The sequence below is a fragment of the Drosophila kikkawai genome, unplaced genomic scaffold (assembly GCF_030179895.1).
Source record: "Drosophila kikkawai strain 14028-0561.14 unplaced genomic scaffold, DkikHiC1v2 scaffold_57, whole genome shotgun sequence".
Classification (NCBI taxonomy): domain Eukaryota; kingdom Metazoa; phylum Arthropoda; class Insecta; order Diptera; family Drosophilidae; genus Drosophila; species Drosophila kikkawai.
Genome location: NW_027222717.1, coordinates 38,471 through 63,991, shown reverse-complemented (window position 1 = coordinate 63,991; position 25,521 = coordinate 38,471). Strand labels below are relative to the sequence as shown.

Sequence of the window (25,521 nt, the reverse complement as noted above, 5' to 3'; positions counted from 1 at the left end):
CTTCAAAAACACAAATAAATTTGTTATAAATATTTAATTACATTTACATTTCTCACAGTATCAAGTGAGTGTCTGAGAAAACTAGAGCAATGAAACGTCAAGTCTTAAAACAGTTGACAGAGAGTAGAAATATTTTAAAAAGAAAGTTCAATGAATTAAAACAAATGAAAAATGAGAATGCTTCAAATTTAGAAGAAACTTTTAAGCCAATTACAGCACCTTTACATGCAATTCTTGCTGATAATAAGAAATTTAAAAATTCCAATGATGGTAATGTACCTGAGAAAAAATCATTGGTAAAGAAAGAGGAGGAGCATCATGTCGCGAGAAAACAGTATGTGAGCGAAAAAGAAAGCGAAGATGAATTTTTTTCACAAGATTCTGAAAGATATTCTGATTCTGATTCTGATTCAAATGAAGAAGAAGAAGAAGATGAGGAAAAAGAAGAAGAAGAAGAAGATCAAGAAAATGTAAATAAAGAAAAAGGGGTGGAATACGATCTCAACATTAGTCATTTAAAGAAACAAAAGCATCTAGACAATAGTTACGGACCTCGAAAAGAGAATAATATATTGATGTTAGGTAATAGTGCACTTAAAATTCAAAAAAATAAAATGGAATTGGAGAGTGGAAACTCATGGACCTTAACACAGGGTCTATACTCACTAATTTTTCATAACGCACCTCGTGACTATACTAAAGATGATTTAAAAATATATAAACAAATTTTAATTGAAACAAGTGCTCACAAAAGAAACTATGAACCCGACGGACAATTAAAAGGAAATCGCTCGAAGAAATATTCATCAATTATTAGACCTCTTATGGCATCAGCTGTCTCACCCACTCGAAAATATACTGGGTCAGCATATATGAAGCTTCAACGAACGAAACCTAGGTATATTTATTGGAATAATTTAAACGAGCTTGTAGAGAGGTTACAGCTTTTAATGAGTTCAAAAGCTGCTGGACATAATGGACATTCTAATGAGATTTTATCGATAATAGAAGAATTGCGAGAAGAAAAAATAATATATTAATAAAATAGAAGACACTTTATAATTTTTAATTAATATTAAAATGTCAATTGACAAGTTTGGTCATTTTTCGAATGATAGAGAATTTTCCTCACTTTTCAAAAGGGAGCTTGAAAGTCTCACGGGTGTTTATCTTGATACTGATGGCCATATAAATGTACAGAGAAAAAGAATAAAAAACTCTTCACAACCAATAAATGGTAATGACTTAGTCATAAAACTATATGTAGACAAGAAAATTGACGATGTTAAATTACTACAAATGGAATCGATTGACAAATCATTTGAGAATCGAAATAAAAGAGTATCAGAGTTGGAGAGTAAAGCAATAAAAATGATTACACAATTAGAAAATATAGATATCTTGATGAACAACATAATTAATCAAATTGAAAATATTAATAGTTTTATAAACTCAAAAAACCCACCACCACCAAATCTTCGTACGCAACAGGTGGAAATAGAAGGAACTTTGCTTAAAAAAAGCCCATTCGCACACCGTGAAAGAGATCCGAAAACTGATTTAGTTGAAAGTTAAATATACCATTCATTCAGCTTTTATATTTATAATAATAATGACACTCGACAAGTTTGGATGTTTTTTAATTGAGAGAGAGTACTCAAGGGAGATTAAAAAGGGGGTAATCAAATTTCAAAGCTTACTCACTGACTCTGATGGTAATTTAAATCTTCAGAGAAAAAGATTTAAAAATTGTTTACCTCCCATCCATGAAAATGATGTAGTAACAAAGAATTATGTTGATGATGAAACAAGAAAAGTATTAACAAATATATCTACTGTAATTTCCAATCAACCACAGAAACAGTCAATTTTTAAAGTAAAACCCCGAATAAATCATGTTGATAGCAAAGTGAATGAAATTTCTTCAAAAATTGATTATCTAAAGAAAAATCTTCGTGAAATAATAATGCAAATTGATGAAATAGAAAATAGTATTTTCAGCTATATAATTCACCCGAAATCAATATTAAAAAGTGAAACAATATCTAAGGAGCGAACACCATTCATCCCGAATAAAATTAAAATATGAGTAAGCGAGATATTGTGAATGAATTACATCGCCCCACATTAAAAAACTTCCCACGACGTCGAGTGATAGTAAAAGGAATTAATGATTTGTGGCAAGCTGATTTAGTTGAGATGAGGCCTTATGCCACTGTCAACAAAGGCTATAAATATTTATTGACAGTTGTGGATTGTTTTAGTAAGTTCGCTTTTGGGGAGGCGGTGAAATCAAAAAATGCACCAGATGTCACCAAAGCTATGTTAAACATTTTAAAGTCTGGTCGAGGGACACCCAAAAATTTACAAACAGATAATGGAAATGAGTTCTATAATAAACAATTTCAAGAATTAATGACGCGATTTAAAATTCATCATTACTCAACTTTTAGCGTTCTTAAAGCATCGATCGTGGAACGTTTTAATAGAACATTAAAAGAACTTATGTGGCGTGAGTTTAGTTTCAATGGAAAATATACATGGATTCAAATGTATAAAAACTTAATTGATATTTACAACAACAGGAAGCATAGAACAATAAAAATGAAACCAATTGACGTCAATGCGTCTAATGAGAAACAACTTTTATCAACGGTCTACAACCACCGAAAAGTATTTTTAAATAACAAAAATTTACGGGAAGGGGAATTTGTACGCATAAGTAAATATAAACATGTATTCACAAAGGGGTACATAGCGGGCTGGACCACAGAAATTTTTCGAATACGACATGTTAACAACACATTCCCCACCACTTATTTACTTGAAGATCTGAAGGGGACCCCTATAGAAGGCGGTTTCTATGCCCAAGAAATAAAAAAGACTATGTTCCCCCACACTTATCTCGTCGAGAAGATTTTGAAGCGGAAGGGGGATCGTGTGCTTGTGCGCTGGCTAGGCTTTCCAAAGTCAGAAGATAGCTGGGTCCATAAAAACGAAATTCTATAATTAATGCGTGACGGATAGTGCGTGGAGGGCGATGTGCGTTGAGGGCGATGTGCGTGGAGGGCGATGTGGAATATACTCTGTGTATATGCGTGTGTGGTATGCGGCTGATAGTGCGTGGCGAGCAGTGCCTTCTATATACAAACCGAAGAAAAATCTTGATAATTGTTTGTATGTGCATGTGAATGTATATGCCTTGTTTAATTTCTCTGCTCGTTCTCAATGTGAAAAGGGCGAATGAATTTTCGGTCCAGATCAGTTCCCAACTATTCTTACATTGGAAAACATCACTATGTCTTTCAACGCGGTCGTGATCTTCGTTTTCGCGACTATTTGGTGTGGCGTGAAGACTGCTCCGGTTAAATATGTACTAGCTAATTTAACAAACTCAACTTCATGGAGTTCATCAAATGAAGTTGAGTTTTTAATGAATTTACCGAATTCGAACAAATTAATGAGGATAGAATTTAATTTTGAAATTTTGGAAGATACCGAAATTTACAAAAACATATCCTCAACTATTATTAATGATAAAAATGAGAAATTAATTGAAAGTGAAAGTGAAAGTGAAAGTGAAAGTGAAAGTGAGAGTGAGAATATGGTGCCTTCACTGCTGCGAATTTCGTCAACCCCGCCTTCATCACCCTCACGAATTTTCATCGAGGACGGAGAAGCAATATCAACTTCAACGCTGGAAACAACCCTCATTAATGGGGGTAATGATGATGATGATGATGATGTAGCAACAACAACAACGACAAATAAACCTGCACCCTCACCAATTTTGAATGAGGATAGAGAAGTTGATACAACCCTCATTAGTGAGGGTGATGGAGCAACAACAACAACAACAACAACAAATAAACCTGCACCCTCACCAATTTTCAATGATGATGATAATGATGATGGAACAACAACAACAACAACAAATAAACCTGCACCCTCACCAATTTTATTCGAGAATGGAGAAGAACAATCGATGAGGACGTTGGAACCAATTTTACCTTCTACTACCGGAAACGAATCAAATACAACTCTTGTGATGACCAGGGAAAGGCTATTACTCAATAGTTCAACATTTGAAACATCAACTTCAGCTGTTACTTCAACTTCTACAACTACAGCGAATACTATGGCGGATGATAGTTCTTCATTTAAGATCATGTTGGGGATAGCCGATAATGATGAGGATAATGTAAGTCGCATACCAGTGAAGAGAAACACGACGCGTAGATTAAAAAATAGTTCAACTATGAATAGCACAGGTATAGCCATAACCAAAAAAAAATTAATAGAAAACTTTAAGCAAAAATTAATAGCCCAGGAGAAAAAAATAGGTCGTCATTTCGATTTAGGTCACAGAGGAGCTAATAGATATTTTATTATTTCATATTCAAATGGCAAGGTGGGTATTAAATGTCACTATAGATCTAGATTAGCTCACACCTCAAATACTGACAATAAAAAAATAAATCATATTCCTCCATCAACACTTAGAATAAATTGTTTTGAATTTGCTGAGGCGTTAACACAAGAGGCTCTTGTTAATGAGAGAAAGAAAGACAAGAAAATTAGGACACAGATTTCGAGCGAGGCAGATCATCAAATTGCAACAGAAAACAGGTATCAGGATATTAACGATGGTTATTTAAGTGATGAACCACAAGTGCGGGAAATTAGAAATGATGAGGCAGAGCAAATAAATGCAATATATTTAAAAAAGAGGAATATAGCAGATAGACTGTTAGATGATTATTTAAATAGAAAAGAAACCCAGATTTCGAACGATGAAATAAAGGTTAAAAACATTGATGAGTTCCAATCAATACTTAATGATGAAATTTCATAGGTAAAAAGTTATTTCTCTTCCAGAATATAAAATTTAGTGAAGGTTATGACTGGGAGAAAAACAAGATTCAAAATGATACAACTAATAAAAAAGGTGAGTAAACTAAATTTATGTTTATTTTCAATTTTGAAATATTATACTAATTTTTTTTTCTTTTCTTTTATTTTCTTCTCTTTTCTTCTCTTTTTATTTTTCTATAGATAGGGGAAATGATATGAATGAAAAAGGTGAGTGAACTAAATTTGTATTTATATATTTTTCATTTTTTGTATATAGTTGAATATTTCATAATTATTTTTTATTTAATTTTGTTTACAGATAAGGCTTTGGAAAATAATCTAATCAATGAAGGGATTTTTTATGTAGACACAGATGAAGAAGAAGAAGCAGGACGGCTATATGAAAATGAACTTATTTATATGGAAGGCGGCGCTGAAAATTATAAACAAATCTTACCTTTAAATATAGACCAAGAAGATGAAAACCCCCTCCCCCCTCCATTTGTTGATGATACAAACCAAAACGAAAATGATGTAATTTTAATGGAGGGAGGATTAACTAATTACACCCAAATTGTGAAATCTAATATATTAGATCCATAAGAAGAATTTCCCACCAATAATGAAATGAATCAAGTTATTTAAAAAATTTTTTTGAAATTTATATTGTTTCTTTATTTAAAAAATAAAATTTTTTTTTTTTTTTTTTCTAAAATTGTTATTATTATTACTAACTTTTTTTTTAAATTGATTAAGAAAATATACAATTGTTCTTAAAAATATATAATGAATATAAATAAAACTAATAATTTTTATTGTTCAAAAAAATTAATATTGTTAAAAAAATACATATTTGTTCTTAGAATTAAGTTTTTACATGTTTCACAAAGTTAAATAAAATTATACTTGTTTATTATAATATATTATCTAAATACTTTTTATTTAAAATCATCCGATTTTCTTATTATAAATAGGTCTTGTTCTAATTCCTTGACTTCCAATTTAAATTGGTCTTCCTCTCTTTTTTGTAAATATTCTTCTAATTTTTTTTGTTCTAAATTACTCCTATTTGTACAATTTTCAATTTTTTTTATTTTCTCATTCCACTCGAAAATACTTACATCTAATTCAGCTATTTTACATTCTAAATCTTTTTCTTCTATTTTATAATGCCCATATGCCATAGTACTCATTTTATTAGAATCTATAATTCTCTTATCATCTTTACTATTAAGTATAATTTTATTACACCTAATAGTAGATACTACATGATTTGATGATCGAAACATTGCCATTGACCCTATCACAGACTCCTCAGAAAGCAAACACTTTTTATAATCATGAAAGTCTATTTTCTCTATTGCGCTTCGTTTGACACCTTTTGATTTTTTTATTGTTTTTTCAGCGCTACCATCACCCTCACTAAATTTATATGAATACATTTTCGAGCGTAAACCAACAAACTCGAGCATGGGTTTCCCATTGAGTTCATCTTTGAAAAACCCTAACTTTTTTTTATTGGTTTTAGGAAAATTATACGTTTCAGCAATTTTATCTGGAAATTCAGATGTATCAAAATATGACTCTATATCATTTCTAATATCATTATAGAAGTCATCAGTTTTGATGGTATATATAAATGAATCTGTGTCCATATAATTTAATTGTATGTTTTCATTTAATTTTGGTTTCATATAATTATAATGAAAATCATACATCTTCCATTTTGAAATTTCTAAAATTGTGAAACCTAAATATAATGGTTTATTATAAAAAACATTTAATTTGGTCATTTGAAATGCATAAAAATGATCCGAAAATTTTTTCAGACTATGAAAGTTAGATTTAGAAATCAGTGAACGGGCGCAATCTCTTTTACGACCGGGAGAATCATTTGGAGTTGCACTTTCCCATTCTGAAATTAATTTAATATTAACACGTTTATCAACGTTTTCCATTGTTTTTCCATATACCGCATTGTTGGATAATTTATAAAAATTTTTATCAAATGTATTATTAGCATTTGTACGATGAAAATTATTAAGATCAATATATTTCTTCAACCAAGGTTTTTGGAAGAAGCGAAGACCTCTATGAATTTTTTTTAATTGTAATCCACATTCTAAGCACTGTTTTAAATTTCTATAGTGGATTATATAATTATTTTTATCTTTAAGATCTGCAATTCATTTTTTTACTTTAGATGATGGTGTTGGTAGCTGATTACTACAACAAAATGGTAAGTCATTATGAGTCTCGTGCAAGCTAAACGGATATTCTAAATCTACCTCGAACATGTAGCCATATTCAGAATCATCTGGGTGCTCTAATATATTTATATTATCAAGGGTTTCCCTTGATACCCATTCAAATCCTCCATATGGCAAAGGTTGGGACATGGCCCATCCATACAAATTGTTGGCATCAAAATATGATAAATATTGGGATTCTTTTTTATCGTCATAAGAATCCAAATATTTATGATTAGCTTTTGAATATCGATTTACGCATTGTACGAGACCACCACGAATGCCCGATTGTATAAATTTTAATTGATCTATATCTGTTAATAGTTCTAACTCAATTTCGGTATATTTTAACATGGCCTCCCATGATAAACCAGGTAAGGTGTAAAAATGCGCAGGGTCTAATGAATGAATTTTCATGCAGATATTTCGAAAGTTTTCAAAAACATCTGTCATTAGCAAGACATCTGTTTTCAAATATAATTCCAAATAATCTTTTAAATTTTGACATGAAAATTTATCCCAAACCCTCTGTGCATGAGTATAATTTTCTTCCGAACAATTAGTTTCTGTTAGGGAGCTATAGAATGCTTCTCGGGGAGGTAAAGAAGTTTCTGATAGCCTCTCAACTGAATCTAAATATTCATAAGGAAATACACCCTTACGCCTCATCAAAGAAAATTCTTCCTGATTTTCAAAGAAGGTTTTCGTTGTTACTAATTGATTATCATCTAAGTTTGATGCAAGTGTGTCTAAGGCGGACGACATGAAGCGGAAAGAATCAAGGAAGCGAATCTGAAAACTTCCCCCATCATCAGTAGTTATAGTTTTTGAGAGGGAAATATAGTGCTCCTTATTCGATGGAATAACACTCATTTCTCCAGGTATGAGAGCCAATTCTTTCACGAATAAATGACAATCATACCTGGAGAAATTATGGAAAAAAACTGGGATGAAATCCGGGACTTGATATTTTAAATTGCATGCATTATGTGCAGCACCTCTGAATTTACCAGTAAAATGGCAATGATCCCTCACCCTATCTAATAAAAGGGGACTATGGCAGATATGGCATTTATCAGTTTTTTGGAATTCTTCTTCCTCATCCATAGACATTTGGATGGGAACTTCTTTTGAAATATAATTTGAATAAATATATTTTAAATTTGTAATGAGTGAATTAACAAAATTTTGCCCTGCTTCTAAGGTCGTTTCAATTTCTAACTTACTTAAACTATCATCATACGCGCACTTAATATAATATGCATATGCTATAGGCACATGTGTATTTATTTTAAATAGTTTTTGACTAATAGCCTTCTCATCAGGCTGCAGTATAGCTTCAAAGTCAGCATATACTGAAAATGGCACCTTAACCTCCTTATGAACATTCGTGTAGCGGAGGGTGGCGTTGCGCGGATGGGGCAGTCTGGAAACTATTTTGCTACACACTTCAGAATGACGTTTGGCAGCTTCCTTAGTTAAGGAATAATTCAGGCATCTATTGCAGAACCACTGCTTTCTTTTCCCTTTTCCCGTCTGAGAGGCAACCAAACTAAAACAATGAATAATAAAAAAGAAGCTATTAGCTAAAATCCCCCTAACGTTTAACTATATATAAAGGTGAATAGAAAATTAAAAAAAAAAAAAAAAAAACAAAGGTGAACAGAAAATTAAAAAAAAAATAAAAAAAATAAAAAAAATAAAAATAAATAAATAGATAAATAAAATAATAAAATAATAAAAATCAAAATAAAAAAAATATATATATATATATTTAATAATATAATAAAAATAGGAAAATAATAAAAATAATAAATAAGACTCACCCTGAAAGATTTCTTATCCATGTGTAGTGCGCTTTATTTCCTTCCTCCAAAAGCAGCATATTTATGTGGCGGGGTTTCACCTCAGGTGGGTAAAAAATGGGGCCATAAATTAATCCATCATCATATCCAAAAACAGATACGCTCAGCTCCAGGTTTTTTTTCATAAAATCCGTGATATGTCGAGGGTTGAGAGGGAACTCCAATCCACTGAAATCCAATTGGTATCCGTTTTGGAGGGTGATAACATCATCTTCAATGTTAACCCTATACCCGCTGCATCTACTCCGTTTGGTTGATTTGTTCATGATCGCAGCAATTATCGTCCACTTGAAACAAAACTCATCGTTCAAGTTTCTTACATTCACAATGGATCCTTTATTTTCCAGTGCCTCAGGTAGCTCGATAAATGACGATCCTCTTATTGGTGAATATTGGTTCACGTTCATCTCAAGCCGAGCGATGTGGACCAATGTCCATCCACTATCCCTCTCTTGGAACTCATCCATTTTTCCAATTATTTTCTCCGTGTGGTCCTCATATTCATTGTTAATGTCTGAGTGCATGGAGAGAATTGTCATTTTCGATTGAAATGACTTCATCTCCATACACTCCTCTTCATCTTTTAATAGCTTATACAAACCGAAAAGTTCAAAATTAACTTTTACGGATGCATAGCTTTCCAAAATTGTTGCTAGATGAGGCAGAAATGCGTCTCCTGCCTCTCGTAGAAATGATGCTGGGAATATCACTCCTGCCTGCGTATTCTCGAACAGGTAGTGAAGGATCCTCCCTCGAAATCCATCTGCTACTTTTTTGACCCGGGAATCCACGGGTTCAATAGCATTCATTTTATGCTTCTCCGTTCGCACATGCTGATTCCATTCAGCAGAGGAATTTGTGGGCATATTGCACTTTTCGCAGAATCGATACATTTTGGTTCTTGTTTTTTATTTTATGTTTTTTAATTCACTTGATCGATATATTTTTTTTTTTTTGAATAGCACAGCACAGCACTATTTACAAACAGTTTTAATAATTTCTTAAATTTTCCTTTTTGTTCGTTTGTTTTTTATTATTTTATTTTTTGATTTGGTTAATTGCACAGCACAGCACTATTTACAAACAGTTTAAATTATTTTTTTAATTTTCCTTTTGTTTGTTTGTTTTTATTATTTTATTTTTTTTGATTTGGTTAATAGCACAGCACAGCACTATTTACAAACAGTTTAAATTATTTTTTTAATTTTCCTTTTGTTTCTTTGTTTTTCAATTTATTTATTTTTATTATTTTTCTTTTTTTCTGATTTCAATAGCACAACACAGCACTATTTACATTATTCAGTTCACTTTCACTTTGCTTTTTTTCAGTTTCTTTTTTTTTTGTTATATATTTTTTAAACACTTGGTCGAGTTTTCACTTTACAAAAAATGTATTATTGGAGACCGAGAGAAATTTTCGAGACGAAGAAAAATATCTTGACGCGAGCGAATGTTTTTTTAAACTAAAACCATTTCCCGAAATGCGCTTTCCAAGATGACTTTTTGGGGGTTTAGAAAGTACCCCATTTCCTTATTTCTATGAATGTGCGTGAGAAAGTCTTAAGGGGGTATGTTTAAATTCTTATGTGTTCTTCAAATTTCTCTTTTTGTTCACATCCCTTTTCTATTAGAAAGGTTAGCTCCCCGAAATTATGCTAATTTAAGGTAACATCCACATATGTTACACATAGGATGGTGGGGTTGAAACACTTAAGATCCTCCACCCTTACACACAACTCTTTGTTACAAAAGGTGTGGGAAAGTCTTAAGAATATTTAGGATACATTTTTTGTTTCCTAGAAAATGTGTCTTTTAGTTTACATGCTTTCTCTATTAATTCAAACATCTGCGATCATCCACCCTCACATGCACACAACTCGTTCTTTCATGCGGTGTGGGAAAGTCTTGAAGATATTTTGGGATATATTCAAATTTCTTCGATTCCTTTCACATGCTTTCTTTATTAATTTAAACGTTTACGATCGCCCACCCTTTCCCACGGAATACCTTCTCACCATTAAGGGGGTGATATTCATATACACACATCTATAACCTTCTATATCATCATCTACTCCCCACTTATGTCATACATATACTCATCCTATATGCACCTAACTAGAAAATACCTTCAAATTATACAACAAAATATATCATTACATGTTTAGCCAAGTTAATTGAATCTACTTTCCACCAATTAAAACACACAAGCAGGCCTGGGTAGACACGAGCCACACACACGATCTTACAAATTCATAGATCAACAGGTAAGCAACAACCCTCGCTAGAAATTTCTTGGCACAAGCTACACACAAGCATAAGAACATTTCCCATCCACCACCACCACACGAGTCGGCCAGGTACAAACCGTTCAGGCACAAGCCACACGATCTCACAAATTCTCACGCATGACAACAGGTAAGCAAGTCTCACAACAACCCTCGCTAGAAATTTCTTGGCACAAGCATGAGAACTCACCCCATCTACCACCACACGATCTCACAAATTCTCACGCATGACAACAGAAACAAAACCGTTACAAGGTATTACACGTTTAGACAAGTTAAATAACCGGGGTGACTTACACACCTGTTATCCTAATTGAATTACATTAACACAAGCCGGATACGCACAATAACTAACCCTAATAAATTCTTATGCATTATGCCTCATCCCTCCCTCCTTCACAAATTCTCACAAATTCCTTATGTCTCATCCCTCCCTCCTTCACAAAATCCCACAAATTCCCATGCTTGAACACACACACCTTATCCCTTTAACCCCTCCCAATCAGTTTCTCACGCTTAACAACACACAAAACTGCACATGATCATGCATGCGTAAAATAATGAGGGGGAGGATCTTACCCTAAACCCCTTCCCCCTAATAATTAATTGATTTTTTATGCTAATTAGGACACCTGCGCCCCCCTCGCGCGCAGTCATGCGTGACTAATGACCCTCCGCACCCCTCGTGCGCAGTCATGCGTGACTAATGACCCCCCCCACCCCCTACCAAACTGGCCCAGGACCCGCAATAGTCTTCTACTAATCAGATAAGATGTTGGAACTGCGATAAGATAGGCCATAGGTTCGAGGAGTGTCTCGAAGTTCGCAGCATCTTCTGTTATGGGTGCGGAGCACAAAAACACTTTTAAGCCGAACTGTCAGCACTGTAGACCATCGGAAAACCGACAAAGGGATGCGTCGGCCAAAATCCACGCGTCGCATCCGAAACATTAAAATCCAGTAGTGGTACGCAGACAGAACCGTGTGAAGTTTTAAATCTGCAAGAAGTACACCCAAACACAGCAAAAGTTAACCAACCGTATCATATACGTGAAGCACAGTACGCTGAAGCCAGACGAAGAATATTCGCAGACGTTTGCAGCAGTATTGACACTCGCAAACCCGGACGTTCAACACTAAGAGCACGATCATTTTGGAACAAGGTTCGAAAGAACCGGAAAAAGTTGAAAGCAGCAGTTTTTATGAATTCCGATAACCGTTTATACACGGAAATCGATTTAGTGGGTAAGCGCTATGTGGCGTTACTCGATTCAGGAGCAACGATAAGCTGTATCGGAGGCAACGCTGCTAGAGACTTAGTTCAGAACCCAAATTTACGAAAATGTTCAGGTCGCATTAAAACCGCGAATAACTCCGAGTGCTCAGTCGTAGGCAGACTCGTGGCAGACATCAATTATCGAAATCGTACACATCCAGTCGAATTTTTTGTGATCCCAGGGCTGAAGAAAGATATATATATATATCTGGGAGTTGATTTCTGGCGAGACTTCGGTCTATTGTCCAAAATAATGGAAGAGACCGGAAGTGTAGCTGAACTTGACGTAGGGCGAGACGAAGATCCGGACGATAGCCCGAAAACGCATGTTCTTTCGATCGAGCAACAGAAGAGGCTAGAGACTGTAATCTCTAAGCTTCCCTCTTACGAGTCAGAAGGATTAGGTCGAACTCAACTAATTGAACATTCCATAGACGTTGGTCAAGCGAAGCCGGTAAAACAGAGGCATTGGCCCATCTCACCAGCTAAGGAGAATCTTGTGTTTGCCGAAGTACAGAATATGATCATGAACGGAAAGGACTATGAATTACTAAGAAACATTAAGTCGTTACAGGATGATACTTTGTTGAAAACGCCTGATGTCATGCAGCTAGCACGTAATCAAGCACAGAAGAAAATTAAGGAAACGCATGAAAACAATGCAAAAGTTAATAATTTGCGCTCGCGTTCAGCATGTTTTAAAGTCGGTGACACTGTGTATGCCCGTAGTTTTGCGCAAAGCAATGCGGCTAAACAATTCAACAGTAAGCTGGCTCCAGTCTTTATGAAAGCGACAGTTACTAAGAAGCTTAGCCATATTTACTATGAATTAGAAAACGATGTCGGGAAATCCTTAGGGGTGTATCACCTGAAAGACATAAAGGGCTAGAACGATTCTTGTCTGACCTTTTTCAGTTAAAACCTCTTCGAGTAGGACTCTCGATGAGTGGTGTAGGGGTCAGAGGGTAAGGGCAGGGAAAACAAATAGGAAAATATAAATAAGTATAATCGTAAGTGTTCACGCCAGAAAGGCGCTCAATTTCGGGAGGCAGTGTGATCCCGAACGCTCTCCTTTTCTCTCCCTCTTCCTCCGGACTTCCAGTCCTAGAGCTTCTAATCCGCTCTCCCTAGCTTTAGTTTTTGTTCTTTGTATTCAGTACCAATTTACCTACGACTAAATAAACATCCCGACGCACGTCGCGTAAAACCCCGACAAGTTCTACGTGTTATTATTTATCCGAGTGCATTTCAGCTTAAAGCCGCCCCCCTCCAACATTTGGTCCTTCGAGCCGGATATCATCCACCAGCAGCTCCGGTGGCTTTAACACCGCAACAGATAAGTTCATTACATTATTGCTGCCGGTCATACAGTTAGGTTTTGCGAAACTCAATTCGTCTTAACTTCTCTGTATGATTATTGTCTAAATCCAAGTCCGATTAATCCGACACACGGCAGCATAATAACTTCCAATTCCAAATTCAAAATAATTCGGTTTCCAAATTTTCTACATTTGTGTCAAATTTCTGTGCCGAAATCCAAAAGTTTAAATAAATGCAATAGCCACAGTGAGAATTTAATTCCAATAGTTCTCAATTCCTCTTCGTTAACTGTGTTCCTGCTAGCATTTATTTACATTTACAAACATATACAGTCCACTCCATAAGACTACGATCACTGTCAACATTGACATTTCCCCAAATCGAGAAATTATATCCAAATAATTTCTATACAAGGTCTTCGTTCCAAAATTCCGAAAGTGTTTGTTTAAATAAATGCCTAAGCCACAGTAAAACTTTCCAATTTCGAATTATTCTTAATTCCTTCTCGTTTACTGTGTTCCCGCTAGCATTTATTTACATTACGTACATACTACAAATACAGTCCACTTCAATCCGAAACTTATATTTACAAATTTATTTAAGGGGGTCTTCTCATTGGGCAACTTTTTTTTTTCGATTTTTTTTTTTTTTGCATTTATTTATAGCTTGGGATGGTGTGTATATGTCCCCAAAAGGATTTTTAGAAATTCGAAATACTTTAGAAGATACAGCCTTTTTTGTGAAGCAAGATCTATGCAAAATGAGCCTTTTTTCAAACTTCAAACGCGTTTATCTCGAAACCACGTTTTTCGAACTGGCGGCCATGATATCTCCAGTTCAACTGAACCGATTTTCATGAAACAAAATGGAATCGACGCAGAATTGATGTCATTTTCGGCTGACGGAACAGATTTTTTAAAAAATTTTTTTTTCTATTTTTTTTTTACACTAAACTACAAAAAAAACGCCCGAAATCGAATTTTTTTTTTTGAATGGCCGCCATTTTGTTTTAAAAATTTTTTAAAAAAATCTGTTCCGTCAGCCGAAAATGACATCTATTCTGATTATAACCCCGTTTTTATTTTTCATTTCGGACGTTCTGGAGACCCTGAATCGTGGCCGCCAGGACGACACCTTTTTTTTCGACCACCAAGTTTGAAGTCACATTACTCTTTGAACAACCCTCGTATCGAGGCAAGAACAACTTTTTTAGTTACTTTGAACATTTTTGAATACAATAAATAAAAAAAGTTTTCAATTATTCTTTGCGTTTTCAAATAAGAATTTTTTTAAAAAGGGTCCAAAAAACGGCTTTTGAATGAGAAGACCCCCTTAATAACAAATTTATTTAATTCGTACATATATTGTTGTTTTTTTACTCCCTCGCTCTATTCTGAGCTGCAATACGTATTTACATACATACATAATCGTCTGCATACGACGCTCCGATATTTGGCAATTTTTTCCGCCTCTCCTTATCTCCGCTATTTTGCTGTATTTCGGAACCAATACGTGTGTGTGTGTATATTTGTGCACTTGCCGTATGCAAAAGTGCACAAATATACACACACACACGTATTGGTTCCGAAATACAGCACCGGTCAATCAAATAAGACCAGACAAATAAAATAATTTTAAATTATTTTATATTAAAATTCCAACTAACCGATTAAGTTAGAAATCCAAGTGTGCTTCCATATACACATTAGTGTGACCGTATTTTCGTAATTCCGTATTTAATTCAAATATTCTCGATTTGAATTCCTTACGAGAAAAATACAATTTTCCACAAATAATAATTATTTCAAAAATAATTATTACGAGTCCGATTGGTTCCTAAATTCCCAATCCAACTTCGACCTATAAATTATTTTGTAATATATACCTATTTATAGTAAAAATTATAAAGAAATATCCAGAATGGCTCCTTCAATTTTAGACAAATTTACGTTGATCTGTGACCGTCTGAGTCACTTCGAGTCCAGAGTCTGCAATCCAGCAGCACCCACTCCATCCAAGTACTCTTGTCAAATCCATCTCGACCAAGTCCGAGCGCTATGGGACAAGGTCGAGACAGAGTACGAAGCTTGTTCAGAGCTAATTTCAGTTGGTTTAGAGGGCGCTGCAGACATCTTGCCTACTCTTAAGGCAAAATACGACTACTCCTATTTTATTTACGGACGGTGTGCCGCCCAGCTCATGGAACAGATCGATACGATCTCTGCTAAAGCAGCTCCAGTCCAACCTCCTGCGCCCCAAAATTCCTTTCCGTCTGGCTGTCGGCTTCCTCCGTGCGAAACGGAAGTTTTCTCGGGCGATTATCTTCGCTGGCCGACTTTCCGGGACCTTTTCACAGCGGTCTATATCGACAATCCTACGCTGACCCCTGTAGAAAAGTTGTTCTATTTAAATGCCAAGACTAGTGGTGAAGCTCATTCTATAGTTTCCAATTCGCCACTCACCAATGACGGTTTCCGCTCAGCATGGGGAAACCTAACTGAGCGTTTCGAAAATAAACGCGCGTTGGTGAACAGCCAACTGAAGAAATTACTAAACATACAATCCATCGAACGCGAATCCTCGGCAGCCTTGAAGGAGCTGCAGAATACAATTCAAAATTGCCTCACATCCCTAACTCTGTCCGGCCTTCCTACGGATAATTGGGATTGTCTATTGGTTTATTTGTGTTCCACGAAGCTTCCAAAGCTGACGCTCTCATTATGGGAGCAGTCCTTACCAAATAAAACCGAAATTCCGACGTGGCTAGAATTAGATTCTTTCCTTACTGAGCGCCATAGAACTCTGGAATCTATGAATTCTATTCAACCTCCTACGATACGCCTCAGTCCGTCCAACCCGACAAAATCCATCGTGGCACCGCGAGTACTAAAATCCTTTAGTACGCGGATTGTTCCCATATCCAAAAGATGCGATTTGTGTTCTGCAGAGAACCATCCAGTGCGTAAATGTCCACGCTTCCTCCAGATGACGATAGAAAATCGAACTTCGTACATTGAGAAAAAGCAGTTGTGCTTAAATTGCTTTGCAAGCGGTCATCCACTCCGTAATTGCACAAGCGCCCACAGCTGTCTTACGTGTCACGGTCGGCATCAAACATTGTTGCATCCAAGCAACACTTTATCCAGTGTTCCGAATCCTCGTGATGACGCACCACAAATTCCTGCACCCATCCAAAGAATTTCCTCGTTCTCCACACGAGTGACTACTTCGGCCGATTCCAATTACTGGGTTCCGTACGACGACAGCAAGAGCAGACGTTCCCGAGGTATTTTATCCTACCAATGCCGAGTCTGCCAAGGGAACCATCCTCTTCGGAAGTGTCACCGTTTTCTCCGGCTTGATGCGAAGAAACGGCTCCAGACAGCCATCGACAGGAAGTACTGCGTCAACTGCCTGGCCCACCACCATTCCGGAGGATCCTGTCGAAGTAGCGACCGATGCCAGTCGTGTGGACAGGATCACCACACCCTTCTACATGCCGACGAACGCTCAGCGTTATCCTACGCTTTCCAGAGCTAATACTTCCTGGTACTTTTGCTGCGTATCCTCGCAAGGGGGGGAGAATGTTCACGCCAGAAAGGCGCTCAATTTCGGGAGGCAGTGTGATCCCGAACGCTCTCCTTTTCTCTCCCTCTTCCTCCGGACTTCCAGTCCTAGAGCTTCTAATCCGCTCTCCCTAGCTTTAGTTTTTGTTCTTTGTATTCAGTACCAATTTACCTACGACTAAATAAACATCCCGACGCACGTCGCGTAAAACCCCGACAAGTTCTACGTGTTATTATTTATCCGAGTGCATTTCAGCTTAAAGCCGCCCCCCTCCAACAGTAAGTTTAAATGATAGAACCGACCCATCGAAACGCATATGCCGCGACTAGAGTGTAGGGTAGCGCCTTCCAGAACATGCCGTTTTTCTTCTACCTGCATTCGCAGCGCCAGCGAAATCGTACGATTTTTTGCTTATTTTTCCTTCCTCCAGTCCATCGCTCGCGAGCATGGAGAGCGCGAGAGAGGATTTGGGAAAAGTCCCGTAGCTTTTGGCTCGTTTGCTATGCAAGGCACGCTGCGTGTAGAGAAATTTTGTGACGCTCGCTCACTTGAAATTGAAAACCAGAGCAAAGCACACGCATCGTAGATCATTTTTACTATAATAATTCCGGCACGTGGATTATACAGTTTCAATCGAATTAATAGTAAAGTGCCAGCAAGAGACCAGTGACAAAACTTAATAAGTGTTGTGCACGACTGAGAACGGGTAAATATTAACTACGGAACGGCAGAGTTTATAGTGTAGTTAACCCTTTTGTTGTGCAGGGCTAGTTTGGCGCTAGGCGACGGCTCTTACGTCCTTCGCTAAGCGTGGCGTATCGCCGGCGTGGCAGCCACACGCGGCAAAAGTTGGCGATCAGCGAACAAGGCGGCGCGGTGCAACCGAGCGGCCATAACCTTACTCTTTGGAAGCCCTACGGCGGCAGCGACGTCGACGTGCAGCCCAACGCTGTGCGACCGAGCGGCCATAACCTAACTTTTCGGAGGCCCTACGGCGGCAGAGACGTCGACGTGCGGCCAACGCAGCACGTGCGCGTAACCCTACTTTTTGGGAACCTCTGCTTTGCCACGTCGGCTGCCAAGGAGCTATAGCGATCCGAGTGCGACCGCACTAAACCGGGAGCGAGAAATCTCCAAGAGTCAGACCAGAGGCGGCCTGTGTCTGAGTTCTCGGAGTAATGTAACCGGCCTCGTGCAGCCCCAACTAAGGCGATTCGGCTGTATGGACAGCGGCTAAGCATTACCTTTTCGAGCATAAGCCAGTAGGAACAGTGGAGGTGCAGCGAAGGTAGCTGAGCGGAGACTAGGCAGGAGCAGGCGCAGCCGGATAGAGAGCTCGCTTGAGCGGCAGGCATGTGACCTGTCGAAGAAGTTGGAGGCGCGTCGCGGTGAGCAGCGCGCTCCCGCTGGATGATTCCAGTAACCCGAAGGACGTAAAGTTTTGAGATCGATTAAATTTAGAGTAATGCGTAACATTAGATAGAAAGTAACTGATATTGTTGTTGCTTTTCTGCCGTTTAGCGTAATATGTGAATGCGAACGCGGGCGTCCCATTTAAATATCGTTTCTGAACTTTCCAACTAACAGCCATCAGCACCTGCAACTTCGATGGGCCCAACGAACCAGCAGCGGAGGATCTGAGCGTAAGTCAGTATATCGAAAGTAAATTGGCACCAAGGCCGCATATTTGATTTATTCTGTATATATATATATATCGATCGTATGTATAACTTAAACGGGATCCTAAGCGAGCCGCACATTTACGCGTTTGTTTATATGAATTTCAATTAACGTAGAGATAAATATCTAGGGATTAGATAAATTAAGAAAATGATTAATAATTATAAGAGACAGAATTATGAATTATCCTGAAGTTTAACGAAATAATAATGGAGTAAAAACTTTGGTCTATGTTAATACAGCAAGTGGATGTCGAATTACTTCAGAATGAGCTAAGATCGAAAAGATGAACTTAGTTAAGGGGTAACACTTAAATTATCAGAGTTTACCACGGCAGGGAGGGTAAAGACGTGGGGGCGGATGACACCTCAGCCACCCACAACGCGAGTGTTCCTCTCTTATACCTACTCTTTAGGGTCCGTCCGTACGTCCGATTAATTCAACCGTTGACCAATCATTTAGTTTACAGAATGTGCACTTAAACTTTTATTACAGTAGTGAAAGGGTGTGACTTATAATCGGTGAGGAAGGCCCACGCCATATCCGACGAGCTTTGAACCGAGCATAGCAAGAAGTGCACAAATACCGATCCGATTGTACACTGGAAAACCCACAGTATCTAGTGAGCACTGCCTCTTGGCTACTACATAAATAAAATGGCGCCCAACGTGGGGCCAAAGACCGTTATCTGCATTTGAGAAATAAGAGGAAGAAGAATATCAAGCTATAGTGCAACTCGCAGGAGCCGCAAATACCTATTGTTTTAGGTGCAGGACCCTCGAGTGGTTTTAGCCCATGAAAATGCTCGACTATCCATCCAAAAGAATTTTTTTGTAATTAATTTAATCAGCAGAAATTGTTACTATTTTATACTAGAGATTTGCTAGTTGCGAGTTGAGGACTTCTTAGCCGGAATTGCGTCTTCGATTCGAGATCTTACGGATCAAGGCGACCGCAACGAACCCACTCACAGGCGCAAAAACTCGAGCCTGAAATTAGTTAGGTGGATCAAACTCCCGTTCAATAGGTAGAGGGAAGCGAATTCGGAATTAGAAGCTTGGAATAGCGATATGTTATCAAAACTTCGTGGTACTATCGACCAGTGCTAACCGAGCGCAGAATACTATCCAAAGGCGACAGTTTAGACTACTGGCAAAAGGTACTGTACGCGTATTTAGGAATATCAAGTGGTCAGAGGAACTTCGATGGATGACCAATACAGCGAATACAAACCTACAAAGCCGCAACAATATAGACAATATTAGTATAGAGTTGGTTAGGAGAGAACGCTCAGCAAGAAGGTATTCGACAGAAACTAGCTGGAAAAACAAAGACCATAATTTGAAAATATTAAGCAACCAATAACAGTTACAGAAGAAGAAAATGCCTATTCATCATAGCTTAGAGAATTTAGCAGCCGCTTCTAATAATGACGAGAGTGTTTGCATTCTATGCACACGACCTTTAAGCGTGAACGATCTGACAGCAGCTTCTCCTTGTAATCATCGATTTCATCATCAATGTATTAGAGATCACTTGTCAGTAACGAACTCGTGTCCGACTTGCAATCAACCATGCACGGTGCAGCAGTTGTCAGTATCGAACAATAACTTATTAGCCGAATTGGCAGATGCAGAACAAAGATCCGAGTCAGGAAGAGCACCCAATGAATATGACGCTGGCGAAGGCAGCAGCAATCTTATCACAAACCGAGGCCGTAACAGGAATGAACCAAGAAGAGGTCGAAGTTTGGGGCAACGCAGAGGTATGGTTACTAGGTCTCAGCAACGTAGTAACGTGGCGCAGCAGCGCGATAGAAGCGCTAATACACCATCAGTTCTCGATTCATCTAGAGCAGAGAGTGTCGAAGAAATAGGTAGAGTAGTTCAAGCAGCAATGCGGTCTCAGCAACAGAAGCTTATGCAGGATTTGACTCTTTTCATACAATCACAGATATCGAATTTGCAGCTCGAACGGAAATGCCCAATCCCCGAGTAGGAGAAGCATGAACAATGTAACACAGGGACAAGCTTTCGCAGTAGGTCAAACTCAGCCAGGGTCAGGATTGAACTTACCGAACAGGGAGCGAAACGAGAGATTAGGGAATCGACAATCTAGTCGAAACTCTGAGAGGTCGCACACTTCGGTGCAGCCGGAGAAGGTGCCCGGTATTATCCAGAGTTGGCACATCAAATTTGATGGAGCCAAAGATGGCTTGCAGACAGAGGATTTTCTGTACAGAGTACAAGCACTAGCCCAACAAAACTTGAACGGAGATCATCAGCTTCTTTGTGATCACCTACATCTGTTCTTTACCGGCAAAGCGAATGAGTGGTATTGGAAATTCCACCAAGCATGTACGAATTTTACATGGGCAGAGTTTTGCAGGGAATTTAGACAGAAATTTCGAGATGTGGATACAGACATGGACATATGGGAATCTATCAATAGTAGGCGTCAAGCAGACAGGGAACCATTCGAAGAGTACCAATTCCAAATAGAAAAGTTGGTTTCGCGCTTGAGTACTCGACTTTCAGAGCAGTCGTTAGTTGAACTGCTGATTCGACATGCGAAGCCATCGCTGAGGTACGAGTTGATGCATTTGCGCATAGATTCCTTAGTCACCTTAAGGGAAGAGATACGAACGCACGAACAGTTTTGTAAGCAGAATAGACCGCAGCAAGGGAAGAACCAAGTCGGAACACGACCTTATATTGCTCAACTAGAACAGGAATCCGAGGATGTAGGTCGAGAAGATGTGTCAGCCCTACAGACTAATCAGATAAGATGTTGGAACTGCGATAAGATAGGCCATAGGTTCGACGAGTGTCTCGAAGTTCGCAGCATCTTCTGTTATGGGTGCGGAGCCAAAAACACTTTTAAGCCGAACTGTCAGCACTGTAGACCATCGGAAAACCGACAAAGGGATGCGTCGGCCAAAATCCACGCGTCGCATCCGAAACATTAAAATCCAGTAGTGGTACGCAGACAGAACCGTGTGAAGTTTTAAATCTGCAAGAAGTACACCCAAACACAGCAAAAGTTAACCAACCGTATCATATACGTGAAGCACAGTACGCTGAAGCCAGACGAAGAATATTCGCAGACGTTTGCAGCAGTATTGACACTCGCAAACCCGGACGTTCAACACTAAGAGCACGATCATTTTGGAACAAGGTTCGAAAGAACCGGAAAAAGTTGAAAGCAGCAGTTTTTATGAATTCCGATAACCGTTTATACACGGAAATCGATTTAGTGGGTAAGCGCTATGTGGCGTTACTCGATTCAGGAGCAACGATAAGCTGTATCCGAGGCAACGCTGCTAGAGACTTAGTTCAGAACCCAAATTTACGAAAATGTTCAGGTCGCATTAAAACCGCGAATAACTCCGAGTGCTCAGTCGTAGGCAGACTCGTGGCAGACATCAATTATCAAAATCGTACACATCCAGTCGAATTTTTTGTGATCCCAGGGCTGAAGCAAGATATATATCTGGGAGTTGATTTCTGGCGAGACTTCGGTCTATTGTCCAAAATAATGGAAGAGACCGGAAGTGTAGCTGAACTTGACGTAGGGCGAGACGAAGATCCGGACGATAGCCCGAAAACGCATGTCCTTTCGATCGAGCAACCGAAGAGGCTAGAGACTGTAATCTCTAAGCTTCCCTCTTACGAGTCAGAAGGATTAGGTCGAACTCAACTAATTGAACATTCCATAGACGTTGGTCAAGCGAAGCCGGTAAAACAGAGGCATTGGCCCATCTCACCAGCTAAGGAGAATCTTGTGTTTGCCGAAGTACAGAATATGATCATGAACGGAAAGGACTATGAATTACTAAGAAACATTAAGTCGTTACAGGATGATACTTTGTTGAAAACGCCTGATGTCATGCAGCTAGCACGTAATCAGGCACAGAAGAAAATTAGGGAAACGCATGAAAACAATGCAAAAGTTTATAATTTGCGCTCGCGTTCAGCATGTTTTAAAGTCGGTGACACTGTGTATGCCCGTAGTTTTGCGCAAAGCAATGCGGCTAAACAATTCAACAGTAAGCTGGCTCCAGTCTTTATGAAAGCGACAGTTACTAAGAAGCTTAGCCATATTTACTATGAATTAGAAAACGATGTCGGGAAATCCTTAGGGGTGTATCACCTGAAAGACATAAAGAGCTAGAACGATTCTTGTCTGACCTTTTTCAGTTAAAACCTCTTCGAGTAGGACTCTCGATGAGTGGTGTAGGGGTCAGAGGGTAAGGGCAGGGAAAACAAATAGGAAAATATAAATAAGTATAATCGTAAGTTTAAATGATAGAACCGACCCATCGAAACGCATATGCCGCGACTAGAGTGTAGGGAAGCGCCTTCCAGAACATGCCGTTTTTCTTCTACCTGCATTCGCAGCGCCAGCGAAATCGTACGATTTTTTGCTTATTTTTCCTTCCTCCAGTCCTTCGCTCGCGAGCATGGAGAGCGCGAGAGAGGATTTGGGAAAAGTCCCGTAGCTTTTGGCTCGTTTGCTATGCAAGGCACGCTGCGTGTAGAGAAATTTTGTGACGCTCGCTCACTTGAAATTGAAAACCAGAGCAAAGCACACGCATCGTAGATCATTTTTACTATAATAATTCCGGCACGTGGATTATACAGTTTCAATCGAATTAATAGTAAAGTGCCAGCAAGAGACCAGTGACAAAACTTAATAAGTGTTGTGCACGAGTGAGAACGGGTAAATATTAACTACGGAACGGCAGAGTTTATAGTGTAGTTAACCCTTTTGTTGTGCAGGGCTAGTTTGGCGCTAGGCGACGGCTCTTACGTCCTTCGCTAAGCGTGGCGTATCGCCGGCGTGGCAGCCACACGCGGCAAAAGTTGGCGATCAGCGAACAAGGCGGCGCGGTGCAACCGAGCGGCCATAACCTTACTCTTTGGAAGCCCTACGGCGGCAGCGACGTCGACGTGCAGCCCAACGCTGTGCGACCGAGCGGCCATAACCTAACTTTTCGGAGGCCCTACGGCGGCAGAGACGTCGACGTGCGGCCAACGCAGCACGTGCGCGTAACCCTACTTTTTGGGAACCTCTGCTTTGCCACGTCGGCTGCCAAGGAGCTATAGCGATCCGAGTGCGACCGCACTAAACCGGGAGCGAGAAAACTCCAAGAGTCAGACCAGAGGCGGCCTGTGTCTGAGTTCTCGGAGTAATGTAACCGGCCTCGTGCAGCCCCAACTAAGGCGATTCGGCTGTATGGACAGCGGCTAAGCATTACCTTTTCGAGCATAAGCCAGTAGGAACAGTGGAGGTGCAGCGAAGGTAGCTGAGCGGAGACTAGGCAGGAGCAGGCGCAGCCGGATAGAGAGCTCGCTTGAGCGGCAGGCATGTGACCTGTCGAAGAAGTTGGAGGCGCGTCGCGGTGAGCAGCGCGCTCCCGCTGGATGATTCCAGTAACCCGAAGGACGTAAAGTTTTGAGATCGATTAAATTTAGAGTAATGCGTAACATTAGATAGAAAGTAACTGATATTGTTGTTGCTTTTCTGCCGTTTAGCGTAATATGTGAATGCGAACGCGGGCGTCCCATTTAAATATCGTTTCTGAACTTTCCAACTAACAGCCATCAGCACCTGCAACTTCGATGGGCCCAACGAACCAGCAGCGGAGGATCTGAGCGTAAGTCAGTATATCGAAAGTAAATTGGCACCAAGGCCGCATATTTGATTTATTCTGTATATATATATATATCGATCGTATGTATAACTTAAACGGGATCCTAAGCGAGCCGCACATTTACGCGTTTGTTTATATGAATTTCAATTAACGTAGAGATAAATATCTAGGGATTAGATAAATTAAGAAAATGATTAATAATTATAAGAGACAGAATTATGAATTATCCTGAAGTTTAACGAAATAATAATGGAGTAAAAACTTTGGTCTATGTTAATACAGCAAGTGGATGTCGAATTACTTCAGAATGAGCTAAGATCGAAAAGATGAACTTAGTTAAGGGGTAACACTTAAATTATCAGAGTTTACCACGGCAGGGAGGGTAAAGACGTGGGGGCGGATGACACCACAGCCACCCACAACGCGAGTGTTCCTCTCTTATACCTACTCTTTAGGGTCCGTCCGTACGTCCGATTAATTCAACCGTTGACCAATCATTTAGTTTACAGAATGTGCACTTAAACTTTTATTACAGTAGTGAAAGGGTGTGACTTATAATCGGTGAGAAAGGCCCACGCCATATCCGACGAGCTTTGAACCGAGCATAGCAAGAAGTGCACAAATACCGATCCGATTGTACACTGGAAAACCCACAGTATCTAGTGAGCACCTGCCTCTTGGCTACTACAGGTTCTATAAATTTGACCAACAGCTCTTCAATGTCGACGTGAACTTGGGCCCAACTTTACGCACATATCATGGAGTGGAT

The 25,521-nt window shown here is 38.8% G+C and overlaps 1 protein-coding gene and 2 long non-coding RNA genes across 3 annotated transcripts; all 3 read left to right on the top strand.

The window, feature by feature from the left end:
- Positions 1-3,860: 3,860 nt before the first annotated feature.
- On the top strand, positions 3,861-5,465 carry LOC138929581 (uncharacterized). Its single transcript, XM_070288986.1, has 4 exons — positions 3,861-4,201; positions 4,879-4,948; positions 5,056-5,082; positions 5,174-5,465. Exons 1-4 carry the CDS (start codon positions 3,986-3,988, stop codon positions 5,455-5,457), a joined length of 597 nt encoding a protein of 198 aa, XP_070145087.1. The 5' UTR covers positions 3,861-3,985; the 3' UTR covers positions 5,458-5,465.
- Positions 5,466-17,914: 12,449 nt separating this feature from the next.
- On the top strand, positions 17,915-18,906 carry LOC138929582 (uncharacterized). The gene is made up of 2 exons (XR_011445830.1): positions 17,915-18,122; positions 18,182-18,906. It is a non-coding gene; the product is annotated as an uncharacterized lncRNA (long non-coding RNA).
- A 4,696-nt stretch (positions 18,907-23,602) lies between these two features.
- Positions 23,603-24,602, top strand: LOC138929583 (uncharacterized). The gene is made up of 2 exons (XR_011445831.1): positions 23,603-23,818; positions 23,878-24,602. It is a non-coding gene; the product is annotated as an uncharacterized lncRNA (long non-coding RNA).
- The last annotated feature ends 919 nt before the right edge of the window (positions 24,603-25,521 follow it).